This window comes from Fonticula alba (assembly GCF_000388065.1).
Source record: "Fonticula alba strain ATCC 38817 unplaced genomic scaffold supercont2.1, whole genome shotgun sequence".
NCBI lineage: Eukaryota > Rotosphaerida > Fonticulaceae > Fonticula > Fonticula alba.
The window spans coordinates 4,720,885-4,738,168 of record NW_009242971.1 but is presented as its reverse complement, the minus strand read 5'-3'; the positions used below and the strand labels follow the sequence as shown (position 1 = coordinate 4,738,168).

Sequence of the window (17,284 nt, the reverse complement as noted above, 5' to 3'; positions counted from 1 at the left end):
CAGCCGACCCCCCCCCCTTGCACATGCATGGCGACCGGCTTGCCTATGCACATACCTTTCTCCGTCTTCTCTGTCCGCCGCGGTTACCGTTCCATGGCGGCCCAGGGGTTGCATTTCTCCCTCCCCCTCCCGCATTGTTGAGGCCCACATGTCATCGCCCGTGAAGGCTCGTCATGTCCCGGGAGGGAGAGGCGTTCACGCCAACATGGGCGCGCGAGAGCAGCAACGCATCGTGTGTGCGCGTGTCTGTGTCCGAAGGTTTGCCCCCTATTTAACGACATAGGCCTTTCGGAGCTCCCGTACCACCATCCTCTTGTGCTCGCGCCCGAGGTTGTCGATGCAGCACAAAAACGGCGGCACCAGGATCCCATCCGGCCGGTCGCACACGACGTCATAGATCTTCTTCGACCTCTTGATGAGAATGCAAAACTTGCACACCGCGTACTTGGGAATCGGCAAGGGCTCGCCCATGCGCAGGCATTCGATGGCCACCACATCGTAGATGTCCCGATCGCGCAGGTGCGACCAGCCACGACACTTCCGCGTGGTGTAGAGCTACCCCGCGCGCCGGGCCGGGGGACGAAAGCCGGGTTCGAGTGTTCGTGCGTGCCCCAGGCCTGTTAGTCGCAAGACAGCCCTCGGGCCCGAGCGCCGGCTGCTGCCAGCCCGGGCGGCACCCAGCCATCCATCGATCGCAAGCAGCATGACGTACGAATGTCGGAATGACAAACACCACCACCAGGGCCAGTCCAAAATAGGCCAGGCCTTGGCTCAACGACCCGGCTGGCGGAGAAGAGGCAAGCCAAGTGGGCCCATCAGCCATGTCCGGATGTCGAAGCAGCATCGACCACGTGAATGGTGGTCCCGCGAAAACCCCAGGCGAAAAGGTGCAGGTCAGGAAGCCCAGCCAAAGACATGGTCAAAGGCCCGGAAGGAAGGAAGGGGGGCACTTTCCTTGCTGCCTCATGGGGCGGGAAGCAAAAAAATATCGCCCCCCCCCCCACCCCCACCTTCTTAGCCAGAAGGATCGCAGATTGTGCCATGGCTCGTACTGAATCCGAGGATCATCAAGGTCATGCCGCCGAAGTACAGGATGAGGTACTGGCTCCGGAGCAGCCCGGCGGGTCATTCGGTCAGTCTGGCTGGTCGCAGGGGCCTGGCGCCGGTGCGGCCTTTTCGAGCGTACCGTGATGAAGCCCGTGAAGACACCGCAGGAGATGAGCTGCTTCGGCTTGCGACCCGGCTGCACGCCCATGCAGCAGTTCGGGCCCCCACCCCGGCGAGGGCGGGCACACACCCATGGTGGTGCATATGCGCGTGCATGCATTGTGTCATCCAGGTGTCAGTGCTTGAAGGCCCCATGAGGGCCGGCCAGCCTGGAGGAAGACGCCTCCTTCCCCCCCGGGCACGCACCATCTCAAAATAGTCCCTGTATACCGAGTGATCCTCCGGGAGGGGCACCTTCGACGGGACCCAGATGGTGTCATCGATGTCGTGCGAAATGCCCACCCCCAGGAGGCACGGGTTCGAGGCCTGTGCATTGGCCTCGGCCAAGGGTGCGCCGTCTGCCGCGTGGGCCTGTGCCTGGGGCAATGGGACTTGTGCCGGCGAGGCGCCATCGTTCGATGTCGTCACCCCGGAATACTGGCTCACTGCCCCACTCAGCAGGGAGTCCGAGTGCGCGGAGTACATGTTTCTTCCAGGCAGTCCGAGAAGGGAGGCAAGTTCAAGGCCGAACGACTCACAAACAGCTGGCAGGCATATTCCACACGTTCCGGGGCGAGTTGGTTACCGATGCCGATGTGAGCATGCGCGACTGCGAGGGGGCTTGCATGATCGTGAAATCGTGACATGGAAGGGGGCATGGGTGCCAGGCATACGCACAAAAAGAAGGGTCCTTGGCGATCCAGAGGACAAAGGAGAGGGGACTCTTTCCTGCACTGTCGCAGGCAAGCCCCCGGCATGAGGGCGCTTTTATAGGAGCAGCCTGCGTGCCGTGGCTTGGACAGGTCCTTGTGGCCGGCGGAGGCAGCACCGCCCGGCGTGCGCCTTGCTCCGGGGCCGGCTCAAGCGCCCGCCCCGGGTCGGCCGCCTGCCCGATACCCCCTCCCCGGTGCATACTTCGACTGGCCCAGCGCGACGGCCAGGACGCGTTGGAGGGCGCACCCGCGGCTTGCCAACCCCAAGAAGCCAAGCACGATCAAGTGCCTGTGCATCCGGCCCCTCGGAGGCCCGGCGCCCAAATGGCTCGAAAAAAAGAAGGGACACTGTCCGGTCGATGCTCACATTCATCGGCACCTTGGCCGTGAGCCGCAGGCATATGGCCTAGAGCACATCATCATGGATGCCACCTTGCGGGCAGCAGCGTGGTCCGGGCCGACATGGACACAGGGCGAGGCCCCTCGTGCTGCAGCCGACACCTGCTCGCTCGCACACATGCTCCTACCGATGCTCGGCAATGGAGGCCCCACACTACAAATACGCCCTGCCACTCGGTCCCTGGCCGCTTCGTGTACGCACACGCATCTCTGCAACGGCCTGCACACACAAGTCAGAATGCGCATGTCAACACGACCAAGGAAGTGGAGGAGGATGCCGCATGGGCGGGCGCGCCCTTTCCACCGACTCGTCGTGGCCGGCATGGCTGCCAGGTGCGAGGCCTGGCTTGCGGAAGAGGCCATGACACAAGCAACACGGCCAAGCCACATGCGGGTGGGCTGGATGTGCCAGCACCGTGAAGGGCGAGTCCAACCAACGCTCCCTCGAGCCACCTCAGGCAAGCGGCCGATCTTGCCCGACACCGGATTCATATCGGCCGCGGTCCCGGGGCCGGCCTGGTGGTGCATTTCGTGACATTGACTCCATAACCATCGACTTCGGCACACCACATGCATGGGACTCGCATGCGGGACGCTTCCAGGGCATGGCGCATGTGGCGAGCAGGTGTATGTACCCCAAGACGGACGCCCACAAATGAGCCTCGCACCGGCCCTGTTCGCCTGCAGCCCGTTGCCCTAGCCTGGTACTCCCGGTCAAAGGGGGCCAGGTGGCCCCTGGGCCGATATACGGTTCGGTCATGTTCGCACCCCTTCTCCTCCCATACTCCCTCGTCGTTTGAAAGGAATGCCCCTCGGTCAGCCAGACGCAACGGGTAAGCTGATGGACGGTCGCCAAAAAGAGAGGGCGTAATACTCCAGGAGGCCGGAGCAGCCCGACACCCCAGCAGGCGGGGGAATGTCTTGCGCGTCGCATGGCTGGCTCGAAGAAACCGGGCCCAAGCCAAGGGACTGCCATGTGGCCACATCTCTGCGCTTCCGTGGCACCGCCTCCGGGGCACAAAGGCCCAGACTCTGCCTCGTCGCCCCCCCCCTCCCCTCCGGCCTCGCCGAGGTTCAGGCGGTAGACACATACTCCAAGCGCGAGTCTGGAACCGATGCGTGGCGCCCCAGCCGTCGGGACCAGCTGGCTCCCCACATTCTAAGCAGCCCGTGGAACGCCGCCCGGTGGCCCCCCGCCGGAGTGGACCCTATCATATCAACCATGACCTGGGGCCTGGCACAACCTCTGCACCAGCCCTGACCCCGACCGCTCCACCTCTTTACCGGGTCCTGGCCCTGGGGAAAGGTCCCATGCCATTGGCACACACGTCCCGGGGTACTTCTTGTGGGGCCCCTGCCTCGTGCGCAGAGGGGGGCACATGCTCGCCCGGCCAGCTGCTGCGGATGATTGTCGGCATCAAGCCGGTCCGCCAGCGCCAGGGCAAGTGTCGGAAAGAGGGCCACCTCAAATGTTTTTCGTCCAGCGGCCCGCCATCCGGCCTGCACCATGCCCAAGGCCCGGGCCTCTGGCGAGGCGAGTGGCAGGAGATCGAAGAAAAGCGCGCAGGCGATCGGAGCACGTGCGCAGGGGAATCCACACACTCAAAGACTTCCAACCGGCCGGGAGGGCAAGGGATCCCTCGGCCGCGTCTCGAAGGGAGGGCCTCTCGAGGAAGTCCCCTCACGGTGGACCGGAGGCTGGGCCTACAGTGGTACATCCCCTCCCCGGCGTCGGTCGGGGGGATCGAGCTGACGCCGGCATTTCAAGGCAAGGTGAGGCAAGAAGCCCGGCGTCTCCGCGGGCCAGCCCATGCATGTTCACGTCGACGAGGTGAGCCGCCCTTGGTTGTGGTCGATTTAGGGGTCTGACGATCAGGCGGATTGTCATCCCGCCGGCCGTAATTCGAGGACAACATGGCCGGCCCGCGCCCGGGACATATCCCTGGCCGGGCGCGCTGTTCCAAGGGGGGAGCCCCTGCATCGATGCGCCCAAGCCGGTGTCTTCTCATGCACATGGCCGTGAGCAAGCCCGGGGCCGGGGAGCCACTTCGCCTCCGCGCGTGGATCGGGACCAGGGGCCACAATACTGGCCCTTTAAAAAAACCCCAATCATCAGCCCGGGCACGCGCTTGTGTTCCTGCTCGCGTTGGGGCTCGACCCCGACCTGACTCTGCCCCGGTGCCCTCATCAGCCCATACTCCGGGGTCCTTCCAGCCACCCGACTAGCCCCCCCCCCCGGCCCCCTCCTTTTAAACGACTCGCGAGATCGCCCACCGATTCCGTCCGTCTGTCAGTCTCACGCGCTTGCCACTGCTCCGCCTGCTTGCAGGTCGGCCGACTTCCTCCACATTCGAGAGGCGTGCCGAATGTTGCCAATGCTGGCACGGAAAATGACCGGCCCTTCGGTGCCGGAACCCATGGCGCGTCGCCAGACGGTGGCCGGACCTTGAAATGCACCTACACGCATGCGGAAAGAATGTGGCACCGCACAAGGACCCCCACCCATGGGGCCCTTGCACATGCGCGCATCCTGTTGCCCCTGCCGCGTCGCCTTGGTCGCCGGGCAGGGAGCAGGCCAGGAGGCGCCTGACACCGCCCCGAACATCAGCCGCCTGGTCTGGCCCATTCAACGCCCCAATGCCAATGCCACAATTACCTCCCCCGGTGTCAGCTCCTGCCACGACTAGTGCGCATGCGAAGCAGGAAGCCGAGTTGAGGCCCGGGGCATCAGCCTGCGAGTCGCCCGACCTGGCTCAGCACTCATGCTGACGTCGGCCCCGCGCACGCATCCGAAGTCCCGCCCCTGGCGGGCGCGCTCATGGAGCCGGGACACCAGGACAGCTGGGCTCCGCAGCATGGCCCGGCCTTGGGCAGGTCGCACAGCCCCAAGCTGCAACCGCCCGCGGGAGGCAATGCCCCAGCCCGGCATCGGTCCTCGGCTGGGGACCTGCGCGCGACGCGTGGTCCCGGACCCCGCAGAACGAAGGCCCCCCCCCCCCCCCGCCGCCGCCGCCCCGGAGGTCCCTCAGTGCCGCCCTTCGCCGCGGCACCTCCCCCGTCCTGGCACCTGTGTCTCCCGAAAAGGCGGGATTACCGAAGAGCGAGGCCCCTGACCCTCGCCCGACACCCCGGATGCTTGTACGTTGTGATCCCCGCCCCACACCCCTCTCGACCCCCGCTCACGCGCATCACCCCTGCACAGCTCGCAGCCCCCCCGACGAAGGTCGATCTCGACGTGCCTCCGCCGCCATGAAAACATCTTCCCGCTTGGTCCTACTCCTCCTGGCTGTCGCCGGTGCGTCGCCTCTGCCCATCCGGCCACATGGGCCCCGGGTCCTGCGCACATCTTGCCGGGCAACCGCCTCGCTACCGCCTTGCCGCCTCGCTGCCAGGCGCGCGCACCCTGCCTCACAACCCATGCTGCCTCGGCCGAGCGGTGGGTTTGCCCACCCGCACGCCCCCCCCCCCCCCCCCCGCTGACCACCGCCGAACCGGGCCTTCCCCAATGCTCCCCCCGCCCCTCTCTCCCCCGGCCTGCCGCCGGGCACGCTGCTGTCAGGTTGCATTCTCTCGGCCGAGGCCGGGTGCTCCACGCGGGAGCTCTCCCGACGCCTTGAGAAGTTCACCATCGTCTGTGCAAGGACTGCCTCCAAGCTGTGCGGCTCCTCCTGCACCAAGGACTTTTACAAGATCAGCAACTGCCGCGGCACGCCTCTCTGCATGACCAACATGGAGGAGCATGTCGCGCGCTGCCAGATGCTCGAGCCCTATTCCTACGGAGCCACGATCACCCCCGGCACGGCGCCGTACGATTGCAATGACGCCGGGTCGCTCCACGCCCGCGGCCGCCTTCCAAGCATCCTGGCCTTCAGCCTCATCCTGGCTCTGCTTGCGATGTTTGCCGTCTAAGTGTCAGCCCGGCCCGTGTGCCGGGATTATGCCATCTCAGCGCCCCTCTGGCGCCTCACCGAGCGTAGCATCGCCTTTCCTCGGTTGCAATGTTGATCCCCCAGCACGTCCGGAGCCATTACGAAGGACACCCTCGCTGGGGTGCCTTCCCTGTGCGACCGGTGGGCCGCCCTTCATTCGGAGTGCCTCCGAGGCGGGACGGCCCCCTCTGCACCCCTCCCACGAAGGGGGCGGGCGTGCGGCGCGATTTTTTTCCCGCCCCGCCGACCATGCTGAAGAGCCAATATTGCCGGAATACAAGACCGCCATCACGCTTGGGTGGGATTGACTTGTCCGATCCCCAAACCATGTGGGTGCCAAGCCCCTCCTGTGTGCCGGAGGCCCTTGGCCATGGGGCTGCCCAGTGCCGATGCCGCATGGCACCCGACCGCGAGGGATGCGCCGGCTCGGTGTGTGTTGCCTACCATGCCAGGCACCGTCTTTGATGCTGACCGAAAAGCGGGCCGAGAGAGTGAAGGGGCCGGCAGAGAGGGAGACAATCAAAGGAAAGGGTCCTGTCGCTTGGCCACGGGCCAGCCCCATGACGTGTTGGACTCATCTCGCAAGGGCCGGCCTCTTGGGGGCGAGAACCCTGCGCTCGAGACAACTTCACGCAATGGACGGCCGGGTAATGGGTCCGTCCCCTCTCCTGGCGGAAATCGGGAGCGGTTCAAAGAGTTCACTGCCCGAATGCCAGCCCGGGGGGGGGGGCCCTAGCCGCACGCGGCGGACCAGGAAAAGCACCCCCAGTGCCATGTATGGCGGCGGTCTTCGACGCGCGGATCATATGCACTCGGTCCATGTGGATGGACGAGAGGGGGAGGGGGGGGGGGACGAACACAGCCATACCACATTCAATCGTATGATGCTGGTATAACGGCGAAACCCCCGGACAAGGACCCGGCCACCGACGGAGGGGCACTCATTTCCGGTATTCCTGCAGACGGACACCGCGGCCCGGAAGTGCAGTAACCCCGCTCGGAGGCCACGCACGCGGGGATAAAGAAACGCCCCCCCCCCTCCACTGGAGGGTCAAATTCACCGACAACCTCCTTCCCTCCCGCCCGAGACATCTGGGCACCCTCGTTTCCAATATGAATCCCACGCCCAGGGGGCCGGCAATCTTTCGCCCAGGCCCGATGCACCAGCAACCTCGGCATTTACGGGGGGGGGGGGCGAGGAAAAACAACAACAACAACAAAAAACACCCGCATGGCTCGAGAGTCCCCCTGCCCGACCGAACAACACGCGGCCACCATCTGTTCCGGAGAGTCAACCATGCCCCACGCTTGGGGCGGGAACCCGCGTCAACTTGCGCCCCCTGACTCTCCCGCACGTTGGGATGCCCCATTGCCCGACCATCCCCTGGACCTCCCCGGCCGATGTGCTTCCTCGTCCCACAGGCCCACTGGTCTCACTGCAAGCCGATGCAAACTGCCCATCAAGGGTGGGATAACGGGGTTGGGAGTACATATTGGCAAAGTCGGAAGTTGCGCCGGTGGTTGTGCCAACCGACTCGGCGGGTTCCACGCGCCTGGCTCGGGCCGATTCCCTCGCGTGGCCATTCCATCATCTCAGACACCCCTGGCTCTCGCCGATGTTCGCCGCCCCGGGCCGCCATTCTCTCGGTGCCCACCGAATAGGGCTCTTTCTCCGGGCCCTGCCCCGGGCGGCCGTGGTGCCCGACGCCAGGGGGCCACATTGCCCCCCGATCCCTCGCACACGCCCAGCCGGCATGGAATCGAAAGCGCCCCCAGCGCCTCGCACGAGCACCGGTCCCAAGTCAAGGCCGCCCTCGGATGGCCGGCGCAGCCCGCAGCCCGACATCCACTCCGGGGGCGGTCATTTTGGCGGTGGATACCCCCCCCGCCCTCCCTGGGAGTCAGGAATCCAGGCTTCCTCAGGTGTTCTGGACCCCGCCCAGGAGAAATCTCCCTGTGGTCTATTTCGACTCGGGCTCGCCGGTAATCTGCGCGCAAGATGCCCAAATCGGGGTCTTCTCACTCCCCCCCCGCCCCCCTCCCTGGGTGACACTGCCTTCCAACAGACCCTCGTCTGCCTAGGGGCCGGCCACCAGGCCGTTCGCGCCCCTGGCACGTGGTTGGAACACTATTGCCCCGCTCCCTCTCCGAAAAAAGCCCACCGACCTGAATGCCTCCCTAGCAAGACCCCCACACTCCCAGCGGCCCTGGCCCCGTACACTTCGCCTCTCCGCCACGCCGTAGGACGCTCTCCAGCCCGACCGGCCCCCCGCCCCCCCCCCGTTCGGCCGTCCCGAGGGCCGGCGACCTCCCGCCATCCAGAGGGCACCGCCGTCCGTCCTCTTGCTCTTCGTGCCCACCAGCCCCTCTCCTCGTACCCGGTCACGGCGCTCGCCGGGAAATGGTCGCCCTCTCTCTCTCTCTCTCCCTTTACCGATTGACCGCTGACCCTGTCTCTGCCATGCGGCTGGAGCACCGGCGGCTGCTGACCCATGGGTCGGGCCTGATGCTTGGCTTATGCCGTTGCTCCGGTCAGGGGACATGCATATGCGCAGCTGAGGAAGCGGTCGAATTCCCCGCCCGCCGCACTATCCCCCCGCCTCGGGGTGTGTCTCCCGCAACCTCGCACTTGACACGTCGGCCGCGCCCATTCGACAGGCAAGGCTTGTCGCCAACTGCGCTTTGATGTTCACCACATTCCTCCGTTCCTCCCGTGGAAACCAGCGCTCGCCTCCCTCTCCGGCATGAGGCGTTGCCGGTGATTCGTTGCTTGTCGTGTATCTTCATCCCTGCCGGTTGGTGGGGCATGCCAAGGTGATGAGCTCCCCTCCATGCCGGCAAACAATGCCCCCTGCCCAGCCTCGCCGGCCATCGCCGTCACACGCTTGACGGGCATGTAGGCACGATCCCTGGCCCGCTGCCGGGCCGCGGCACCGAAAGTACAGCCACGCGTCCCGCGGCCCCAAGCGCATCCGCCCCCCAGGCCGGATTGAACCCGCCCTCGGACGCGCGACCGGCTCTCGGAGAACGCCCATGTTAATGGATCTCTCGCGCGCGGGACACCCTGGCGAGGGAACCCCTCCCCGCCGGGAACACAGTCGCTCGGCACCCGGTTCCGCGCCACACACTGTTCATGCGGCCCGCCATGCTGCCATGCACATGTGCCGGTGCCATGGCCCACCCCGCGCCAGAGCACCTGTCTCCCCGAGGCCCTGCCCTCCCAGGCCCCGGGCCTTGTCCGACGCCTCTCCGCCGTCAGGCCCCCCCGGGAGGGTGCTCTGGACCCCGAGGTCGAATGTCGATCTGTTCCTCCCGCTGGACATGCGTTGTCCGCCCACGCCCCGGCCCCCGGGCGCCGGCGCTTCGCCAGACTGCCTCCCGCCCGGGACCCGCGAGAATGCCTTGTATGCGTGACTCCTTGCGCACATCCAGACACATGCCCTGCCGTCAGATCCCAATACATACCCCCATGCCAGCATTGTTCCCCCTTTTCCCGGGCTTCGGAGTTCCCGGTTTCCAGGAGCCAGCCCCGACGTGTGCTCGGCGGACGATGCAGCTTCCCTGCAAGACGAGGGCCGGGCCAGGCCCCGCAGGCCCATGCACCGACCTTCCAACAAGCACTTGCCCCTGGGGGCCGCAGACGGAGGCTGCATTCCCCCCTTCGGAAAGGCCACGTCCTCGCTGCCTCCCCCCATGGCCCGGTGTGCCCCGGGCACCTGTCCCCCCCCCCCCCCCCGCCCCCCGGCCCCGCAGGCGACCAACTCCCCCTTCCAGCACACATACCATGCCACACATGTCCATCCCCAGATCTCAAGCTCCACACCTCCTCGTGCGCGGCATCACAGCTCGACACCGGGGACCGAGCGCGGCGGGGATCGGAAGGCCGCCGCCAGGACCGCCCCATGCGCCCTGGACCTCATCCCTTGTTGGCCCGGCGCAAGCTGACACCGACGGTCCGAGGCCGCCAGCCCTCGCGAGCCCCTCGCGGCACCTTCTGGCGGCGCCTCGCCCCGGCGGTGTCTCCTCCCTCGTGCTGGGCCTCCCAAACTGCCCCTCATATTACTCCCTTGCCGAGCCCCCGATATATCGTGCCTTTGCTCCCGCTCCCTGCTTCTACTGCGTTCCACCGGGAGGCACGCGGCTCTCACAACCCGACGCTTGGCCGGTTCTCCCCTGAACCGCCCAGAGCATGGGGAGCGGTGCCGGCAGCCCCTGCTCGAGCAGACGTTCCCCCCCGCCCCACGTGGATCCCCGCCGTCCAGGTGCAAGCGGACCTCCGGCCTGGTGCATCCTGGCAGCACGTCCACAGCCCAAGTGTCCTGGTCCCCGGGGCACCGACCGGGCCACGCCGATTTTACCCCCCCCCCCCCCATCCGCGGGTCTTCAAGGAAGACCCCTCTCGACCGCCCTCCTCCGATGGACCACCGACCAGCACGCGCTCCGCGATCAGCTCTCAACAGCCAACACCCGCACTCCCCGCTCCCCGGGCAAAACGCATACACTCAATGCTACCTTGCGGCTCACCAAGCACACCCGCCGGATTGGCCTTTCTGCCCTACTCCCGCTCGGCAGCGAGTCATCGACCTCCCTCCGGCATGCCCCGCACGCCGGGTGGTCCCGGACCGCCGACACAAGGAACAATGAGCATGTCGCGAAAGCCCCGCGGAAGAGCCTGCCCAGGCACAAAGCGTTTCTGTTTCCGCTGCCACGTTGGGCGGATTCCCGGGCATGCTCGCCTCGGTCCAGGCGCCGGCCCTCCGTCCGCCTATGCGCCCGGTGCACACCCAGGGCCGGGGCACCTTGCCGGCATCCCGACATCCGACTGTCAGCAGCTTGACACACCATCTGATGGCCGCCGCCGAGCACCGGCTCATGCTCACGCAGGGGCCCGGGCCCCGGGCGCCACATCCCCTCCCGGCCATGGGCTCTCGCGCTTGGCTTCGGTCTTGGCCGAGATGAAAAGGCAGCAGGGGCTCGTGTCGGGCCGGACCGAGGCGGCTTGAGTTCGTCCCCGACACACCGGAGGCCCGGCGAGAAATCCCCCGCTTCCCCGGCCGGATAAGCCAAGCCGAGCCTCTCCCCCCCGAGACCGCCTCCATCACAGGCCACGGGTGGAGGCCAAGAGTGCCGCCAAGTTGCAAGGCCTTTGTCCCCCGCCGATCGAGCTTTCTCTTTTTTTTCCCCAATACACCTTCATGCGACCATCCCACGGCCATCGAATCGCGGTTATGGCGCTGGACTTGGTCGTGGCAATCTCCCGGCCGGGCCACAGAGGAGAGAACCCCTCGCCGCCCAGAGCCCAAGCTCGGGCCCATCCCCACAGCCACGCCCTGATGGACGACAACCGCCCGGACACTTGCCGGCGGTCGCGGAAGACATGGGCCCCCACATGGTCCAGCAAGGGCAACACAGCGGCTCGGGCGGCATGCGCGCCCGGCCACCCAGGCACTCGGCCGGACATCTTGGCCCCCAACGTCCGCAGGCCCGGGCCAGTCCGCCACTTCGGACGCGCTCAGGGGGGCGGCCATCCTTGAGGCCGAATCCCCCGTGGGATGCCCCCCCTTGGAGAAGCGCGCCCAACACCCAGGCCCCGGTGGCACATACATGCCTCCCAAGCGTAGCCCGTTTCGATTCGCCTGGTCGCCCGAGGCCCTGGTTGTCCTCGAGTCCAATAGCCCCTCTGGCCCTCCATGCAGGTGCACTGCCGACACCTGGGCCCCTCCGGCGTGCAAGAGCCGCCATCCACATCAAGGATCGCCACCAAGACCGACCTCTTTGGCGGTGCACCCGTGCACAGGGCCCCTCTGGCCGCCATTGGTGCTGGCCGCTCGCCCGGAGGCCCGGAATAATACCGGCATGTGCCCGAAGCGCCACATGCAGCATGATGCCCCTCGACGGAGTAGCCCACCGGGAAGGAGAGCCACCAGGCCGGGAGGCGCCCATGACCAGGCGCTTGGCATAAACAGCCGCCCGATGCCGCACACGAGCATTGCCTCCTTCAGGCGGAAAAGAGGCCAGACCTCAGGAGCGTGCAGGATACCATGGATCATGAGCCCGCGAGGGAGGAATCCGGAATGCTTCTTCCACCTGGCCAAAACCTTCTTGTATCGGAGTCCCAGCCGCCTGAATGTAGCCCCACCGCGGCTGACCGCCTTCGCCCTCGCGCCCCGGTCGACGCCCAACCCGAGCCATGGGAAGAGCATCCGCCCCGAAGGGCCGACCTCCCTCCGTGGAGGCTACACATTTCCGGACACCATGCGCCCGTCCTCCGGCCTCTGCGATGGTCCTTCACTCGCCGTGGGTGCCCGAAAAAAAAAAACAACACCCGGAACCAATGGTCGCACACGCACCCAGCAGCCCAACCCCTCTGCTGAGAGATATGCCCCTCGGCCCAGCCCCATTCGGTGCTGGTGCTCGGGAATAAAGTAACCACCTCGCGAAAGGCATGAGGTCCCACAGCCATCCGTCGCCGGGGGAGCGGAAACCCATGTTGCCTGTATTCGGATCCAAGGTCGGCCTTGACACCGGATAGGGCCGGGGCCTTTTTTCGAAAGGCAAATGCAGTCCCAAGCGCCTGGGTCCGCTCGTTGCGAAGCCGACTGGCGGCCTGTGTCCATAACGGCTGGCACAACTGCCCAGCTCGGAGCCAAGCGCCCCACGGCAGGGCTCGCCCGCCGACATGCCACAGAAAGGCCCCGGGGCCTAGGCAAACATCGAGAAGAGCAGGCGATTGGGCGAGCCCTGCGAATCGATCACCTTATTGTTGGTCGCCATCTCGAGAACGTACTTCCGAAGATCGGCCGGGCTTCGGGGGCCGAAATTGGCCAACACCAAAGCAGCCACCCCGGATGCATGGGGCGCCGCGGCCGAGGTCCCGGAAAAATACGAGACGGCCGTGGACGATGCGTGCCCGGTCGTTGGGATGCTGTCGCCTGGGGCGAAGATGTCCACGCAGGGCCCGAAGTTCGAGGCGCTCATGCGCGTGTCACGATTATTCACCGACGCCACATTGAGCACCTCCGACAGCCGGCCCGGCGACCATTGGCACGCATCGCCATTGCCATTTCCAGCCGCACTGACAAACAAGACTCCCGCCTCGGTGGCCGCCAGAACCGCATCGTCCAAGGCCTGACTGGCGGGCGTGAGGAGCGAAATCGAACCGACGGTCATCTTTCGCATGCTTTTCCGATGTGCCTCCGCCACAAAGCCAATCCCCTGGACCAGGGCCGAGTTCGTACCACTGCCCGCATTGTCGGTCACCCGGACGCCGAAGATGGCGGCCGACTTGGCCACGCCGTAATTCTCGCTGCCGATGATGCCGGCCACCGCCGTGCCATGGCCATGGTAGTCATCCGCATACGGGGTGTTGTCATGGAAGTTCCACCCGTAATGGAGGTTCCCCTTGAACCCGACGTGGCTTTTGTTGATGCCGGTGTCGAGAACATACACCGAGGCGCCGGCCCCGGCATGGTCGTAATACCAGTACCGATTGTCCAGCGGCAGGGACCGCTGGTCCAGGCGATCCAAATTCCACGGCGGATCCTTCTGGCTGATGGCCGCAAGGCGCACCGCCTGGTCCGGCTCGATGTACGCCACCAGGTCGCCGCGGGCCTGAATGCGCGCCAGTGCCTCCGGCAACAGGGCCCCCACCAGGGCCTTGAACCGGCTGCCAATGTGGAAGAACGTCCCGGAGCCCACCTCCTCGGAGAAGGAACGCGCCTGCTCCACGGATGTCACTCCATGGAAGACGACAATGAACCTGTCGGGGATGGTTTCCGCATGGGGGTTGTCCATGATCCGGACCGGGTCCGGTGTCTGGCCCGCCACCAGGGCCGACACCCATACCAGGGCCAACAGGACGCGGGCCACGAAATGCCTCATGGCCGGCTTGGCGAGGGCCAGGCGGCGAGCGGGAAGTGGCAGAGGAGGAGGAGGGCCGGCGCGGGGCCCGACGAGCTGGTCAAGGGAGGAGGCGTCTCGCAAGGAGGCTGGCTCGAAGGAGGAACGGGTCAGTGTCACTGCAACACCAATGGGGTCGACGGGAAGGGCACGGTCGTGAGGTGACTTGCTGACCGGGAGAGAGCCCCGAGCATCCCGGCTCTTGGGCCGCCTCCTCCGTGGGGCCCAGGGCCAGCCACCATCCCCCCCCCCCCCCCCAAGGCAAGACTTGGCCCAGCGCAAGGTCTCTCCATGTCCGGGCCTCTCGGCGCCGCAATGCCGCACCCTCCGTCGCCCGCCACAACCTCACCGGAATCCGGCGGACGGCCATCACCGGGCCCATGGGTGCCCCGGTATGGGGCACCTCGCACCAAAACACGCGAACCAAGCCCCAGCCCCATGGCCAGGAGACCATTGAAGCGCCTCCTGGCCGGACAAGGCCGCCCATCGGTGCCGAGGGCACCACCCCCGTGCCCAAGGGTCCAGCATACACCGGCATCCGAGGGCCGGGCATATTCCCCCGAGGACAGCCGCGCATGCATCACACCAGTTATGGCTGCAGCACGTCCGGCTTCCAACAACAGCCGGCCGGCACAGCCCACCCCCTATGCGCACACACACACACGCACCAGCAGAACCTACTCCCGAAAAAGAATGCCGGCCGAGGAGGACGCAGGGTCCGGAGTTCCGCTGTCCGTACATCCGGAGCAATGCCCCCCATCACCGGAGGGGGTCCTGGCAAGAAGCCAGCACATCACACCGCCCATGCACATCGCAGCTCCGGGCCCGAGGCCAAGCACACCACCCGGGCACAGTGCCGCGCGCGCCCCGGGCCCGGCTTGTGGCGCATTTCGGCCCTCCGGCAGCCACGGCCTCGCGCAATCCCCGTGCCATGGGCCCATCCGCGGGAGCCCGCACCCACGGAATACAAGCGCCACGACTCCCGGCCGGGGGAGGGGGGCATCGGCCGTTGACAATCTCACACTGCCCCGCGCCGGCAGGCTCGGCCGGCCCATGGAAATAACAATCCCCGGGAGGCCCCTCGGAGCAGCGCGATTCGCGGGCGCGCCCGAAACGGCAAACATCGGGGGATAATGATGCAGACTCCTCCTTCGCTGGACTTCCGAAAAGGTCCTTTTGCCGACTCCCCCTCCACTGCCCGAGACTCGGGCGAACAGCGTGCCGCCCCCCCCCCGACGCGAACCCCTGCCGACCTGGAGCCAGACGCAGCGAAAGGCAGGCCCGCGCGCGCACACCCCGCACGGTCCGCGTGGCGGGCCCCATCTGATGCCCGAGCCCGGGTCAGCCCCACCCCCAAGGTGATCCCATTCGCCCATTCCCGGCGTCGAGCCAACTTGCTGGCTCGGCCATCGCGTGCCCGGGGCACGCACTCCCCTTCGAACCCGGGACCATCCGCCCGGCCCCTTAGAACCGAGGCGCGATCTTCACCGGAGCCCGTGGGCCCGGCCTGTACCGAGCCTCTGGATTCTCGCTCTCACTCACTCGGACTGCCTCACTCTCTCGTAGACCCAGCCATTCTGGGTCCCACTGGGTACCTGGCACTCGGTACATCGGCCAGCTCACCCTCCGCGGAGCCCCCCTGCCCTCTGATGGCCTGCCGACAGCGCGGGCCGGAAAAAAAGGGTCGGCCGCCTGGCATTCAGGCGCGAGTCCGCCCCCCCCCCCCCCCCGGCTGGCAGGGGAAACCAGGAAGATGGCTTCCCTTTTCTATCCACCCCCTCCCGGCTCCGCCAGCTACGCACACACACACACACACAGACATTGTCCATGATCCCTTCGCTCAAGGTTAGAGCATCGGCTGGGCAGTCCACCATCGGGCAGCTGCCGCTGCTGGTCCTCAGGCTTACCCTTAAAGACCCATCATCCAGCTCCATGTGGCCGTATCCCCTCTTCCCCTCCTTCCCTCCTGCCCAGCTCGACTCTTCTCCTCGCCGCCCCCTCGCGAGCCCTTCTGCCCCGGCCCACATCCCCGAGCACCATGCCCTTACTTGGTCGCGCACGCGCCCGGCAGTGGCCCCAAAGACGGGCCCCCACTCCGGGATGTCAGCCGGCCAGACCCAGCGCCCAGTCCCCCTGGGCCATGCACCGCCGATCGGCCTGGCTGCTGCTGCTGCTGATGGCCCTGCTGATCGTCCAGTCACCCCAAGTGACCAGCTCCACCACCGTCCCGCACTTGGACGCCCCCTCGAGTCCGCCCGCCGAGCACCCTACCCCGGACCGCTCGCTCGCCTGGCCCAATGCCACCTCCCCCGCCGCTGCCGCCGATGCCTCGGCCGGAGTTTCCGCCGGCCCCTGCCCCAGCTACTTCAATCCATGCAGCAACACCCAAGAGTGCTGCCCGGCGCTCTGTGAAAAATGCACCGCCATGCCCCATTCATGCACTGTCAAGTGCACCGCCTGCGAGATATCGTACCATGTGCTGACCAACTATCGCTGCCATTTCGAGTGCCCCTTTGGGCACTATGGCGTGGACTTCGCCCCGGCCTGCCTCCCATGCCACCACTCCTGCCTCGAGTGTATGGATCCCTACGACCATTGCCTTGCCTGTGTGACGGGCGTCCTGCGCCCCGAGGTGGGGGCCTGCTTCCAGAGCTGCCCGGCTCACCAGGGGGCAGCCACCATCAAATATCTGAAAAAAAAAACCGGCACCATGCCGCACAAGGTGTGCGTCGACTGCCCGGCCAACTGCGAAGATTGCAATCAACCTCGAGAGGACATCCATTGCACCATCGCCTCGGGCAAAGGGCTGACATGCCCAGCCTCTACCACCTGCTGGAGGTGCAAGTTTGGCTACTACCTGCTAAATGATGAGGAATGCCTGAGCCAGTGCCCTCCATCCTACTATCCCGACAACTCCACCAGCGGGGACTATCGCTGCAGGGCGTGTGCTCCCGGATGCCTGAAATGCAGGGGCCCCCTGGACTCCGATTGCGATTGGTATCACACCCCGCCCACCCCGCCCACACCGCCGAAAGGTACCGACCATGCCCTCGCGTCACATCATGCCCGCCGCCTGGCCAGGGCATGGTTGCTCCTCTTCCATGCCCCCCCCCCCCCCCCCCCCCCTGGGCCTTGCTC

General features: G+C 66.5%; 5 protein-coding genes across 5 annotated transcripts in view; 3 read left to right on the top strand and 2 right to left on the bottom strand.

Moving 5' to 3' along the window:
* Window positions 1-267: 267 nt before the first annotated feature.
* H696_01016 (hypothetical protein) lies at window positions 268-1,243 on the bottom strand (the record flags this gene model as incomplete). Its single annotated transcript, XM_009494903.1, has 4 exons — window positions 268-555; window positions 713-783; window positions 1,053-1,101; window positions 1,187-1,243. Coding segments are annotated over 4 exons (465 nt in total), but the record flags the coding sequence as incomplete, so codon positions are not given.
* Window positions 1,244-1,582: 339 nt separating this feature from the next.
* On the top strand, window positions 1,583-2,006 carry H696_01015 (hypothetical protein; the record flags this gene model as incomplete). Its single annotated transcript, XM_009494902.1, has 1 exon — window positions 1,583-2,006. A coding segment is annotated over one exon (384 nt), but the record flags the coding sequence as incomplete, so codon positions are not given.
* Window positions 2,007-5,331: 3,325 nt separating this feature from the next.
* H696_01014 (hypothetical protein) lies at window positions 5,332-6,592 on the top strand. Its single transcript, XM_009494901.1, has 3 exons — window positions 5,332-5,456; window positions 5,521-5,613; window positions 5,878-6,592. The coding sequence occupies exon 3, from the start codon at window positions 6,058-6,060 to the stop codon at window positions 6,553-6,555; it is 498 nt and encodes a 165-aa protein (XP_009493176.1). The 5' UTR covers window positions 5,332-5,456; window positions 5,521-5,613; window positions 5,878-6,057; the 3' UTR covers window positions 6,556-6,592.
* A 6,357-nt stretch (window positions 6,593-12,949) lies between these two features.
* On the bottom strand, window positions 12,950-14,128 carry H696_01013 (hypothetical protein; the record flags this gene model as incomplete). The annotated part of the gene is made up of 1 exon (XM_009494900.1): window positions 12,950-14,128. One exon carries the CDS (start codon window positions 14,126-14,128, stop codon window positions 12,950-12,952), a length of 1,179 nt encoding a protein of 392 aa, XP_009493175.1.
* A 2,158-nt stretch (window positions 14,129-16,286) lies between these two features.
* H696_01012 (hypothetical protein) overlaps window positions 16,287-17,284 on the top strand; it is a gene marked incomplete at both ends in the record, with an annotated part of 1,408 nt that continues 410 nt past the window's right edge. The window contains one exon of the mRNA XM_009494899.1: window positions 16,287-17,181. Within this exon, the coding sequence (XP_009493174.1) occupies window positions 16,287-17,181 (895 nt within the window). The remainder of the gene's footprint in view (window positions 17,182-17,284) is intronic.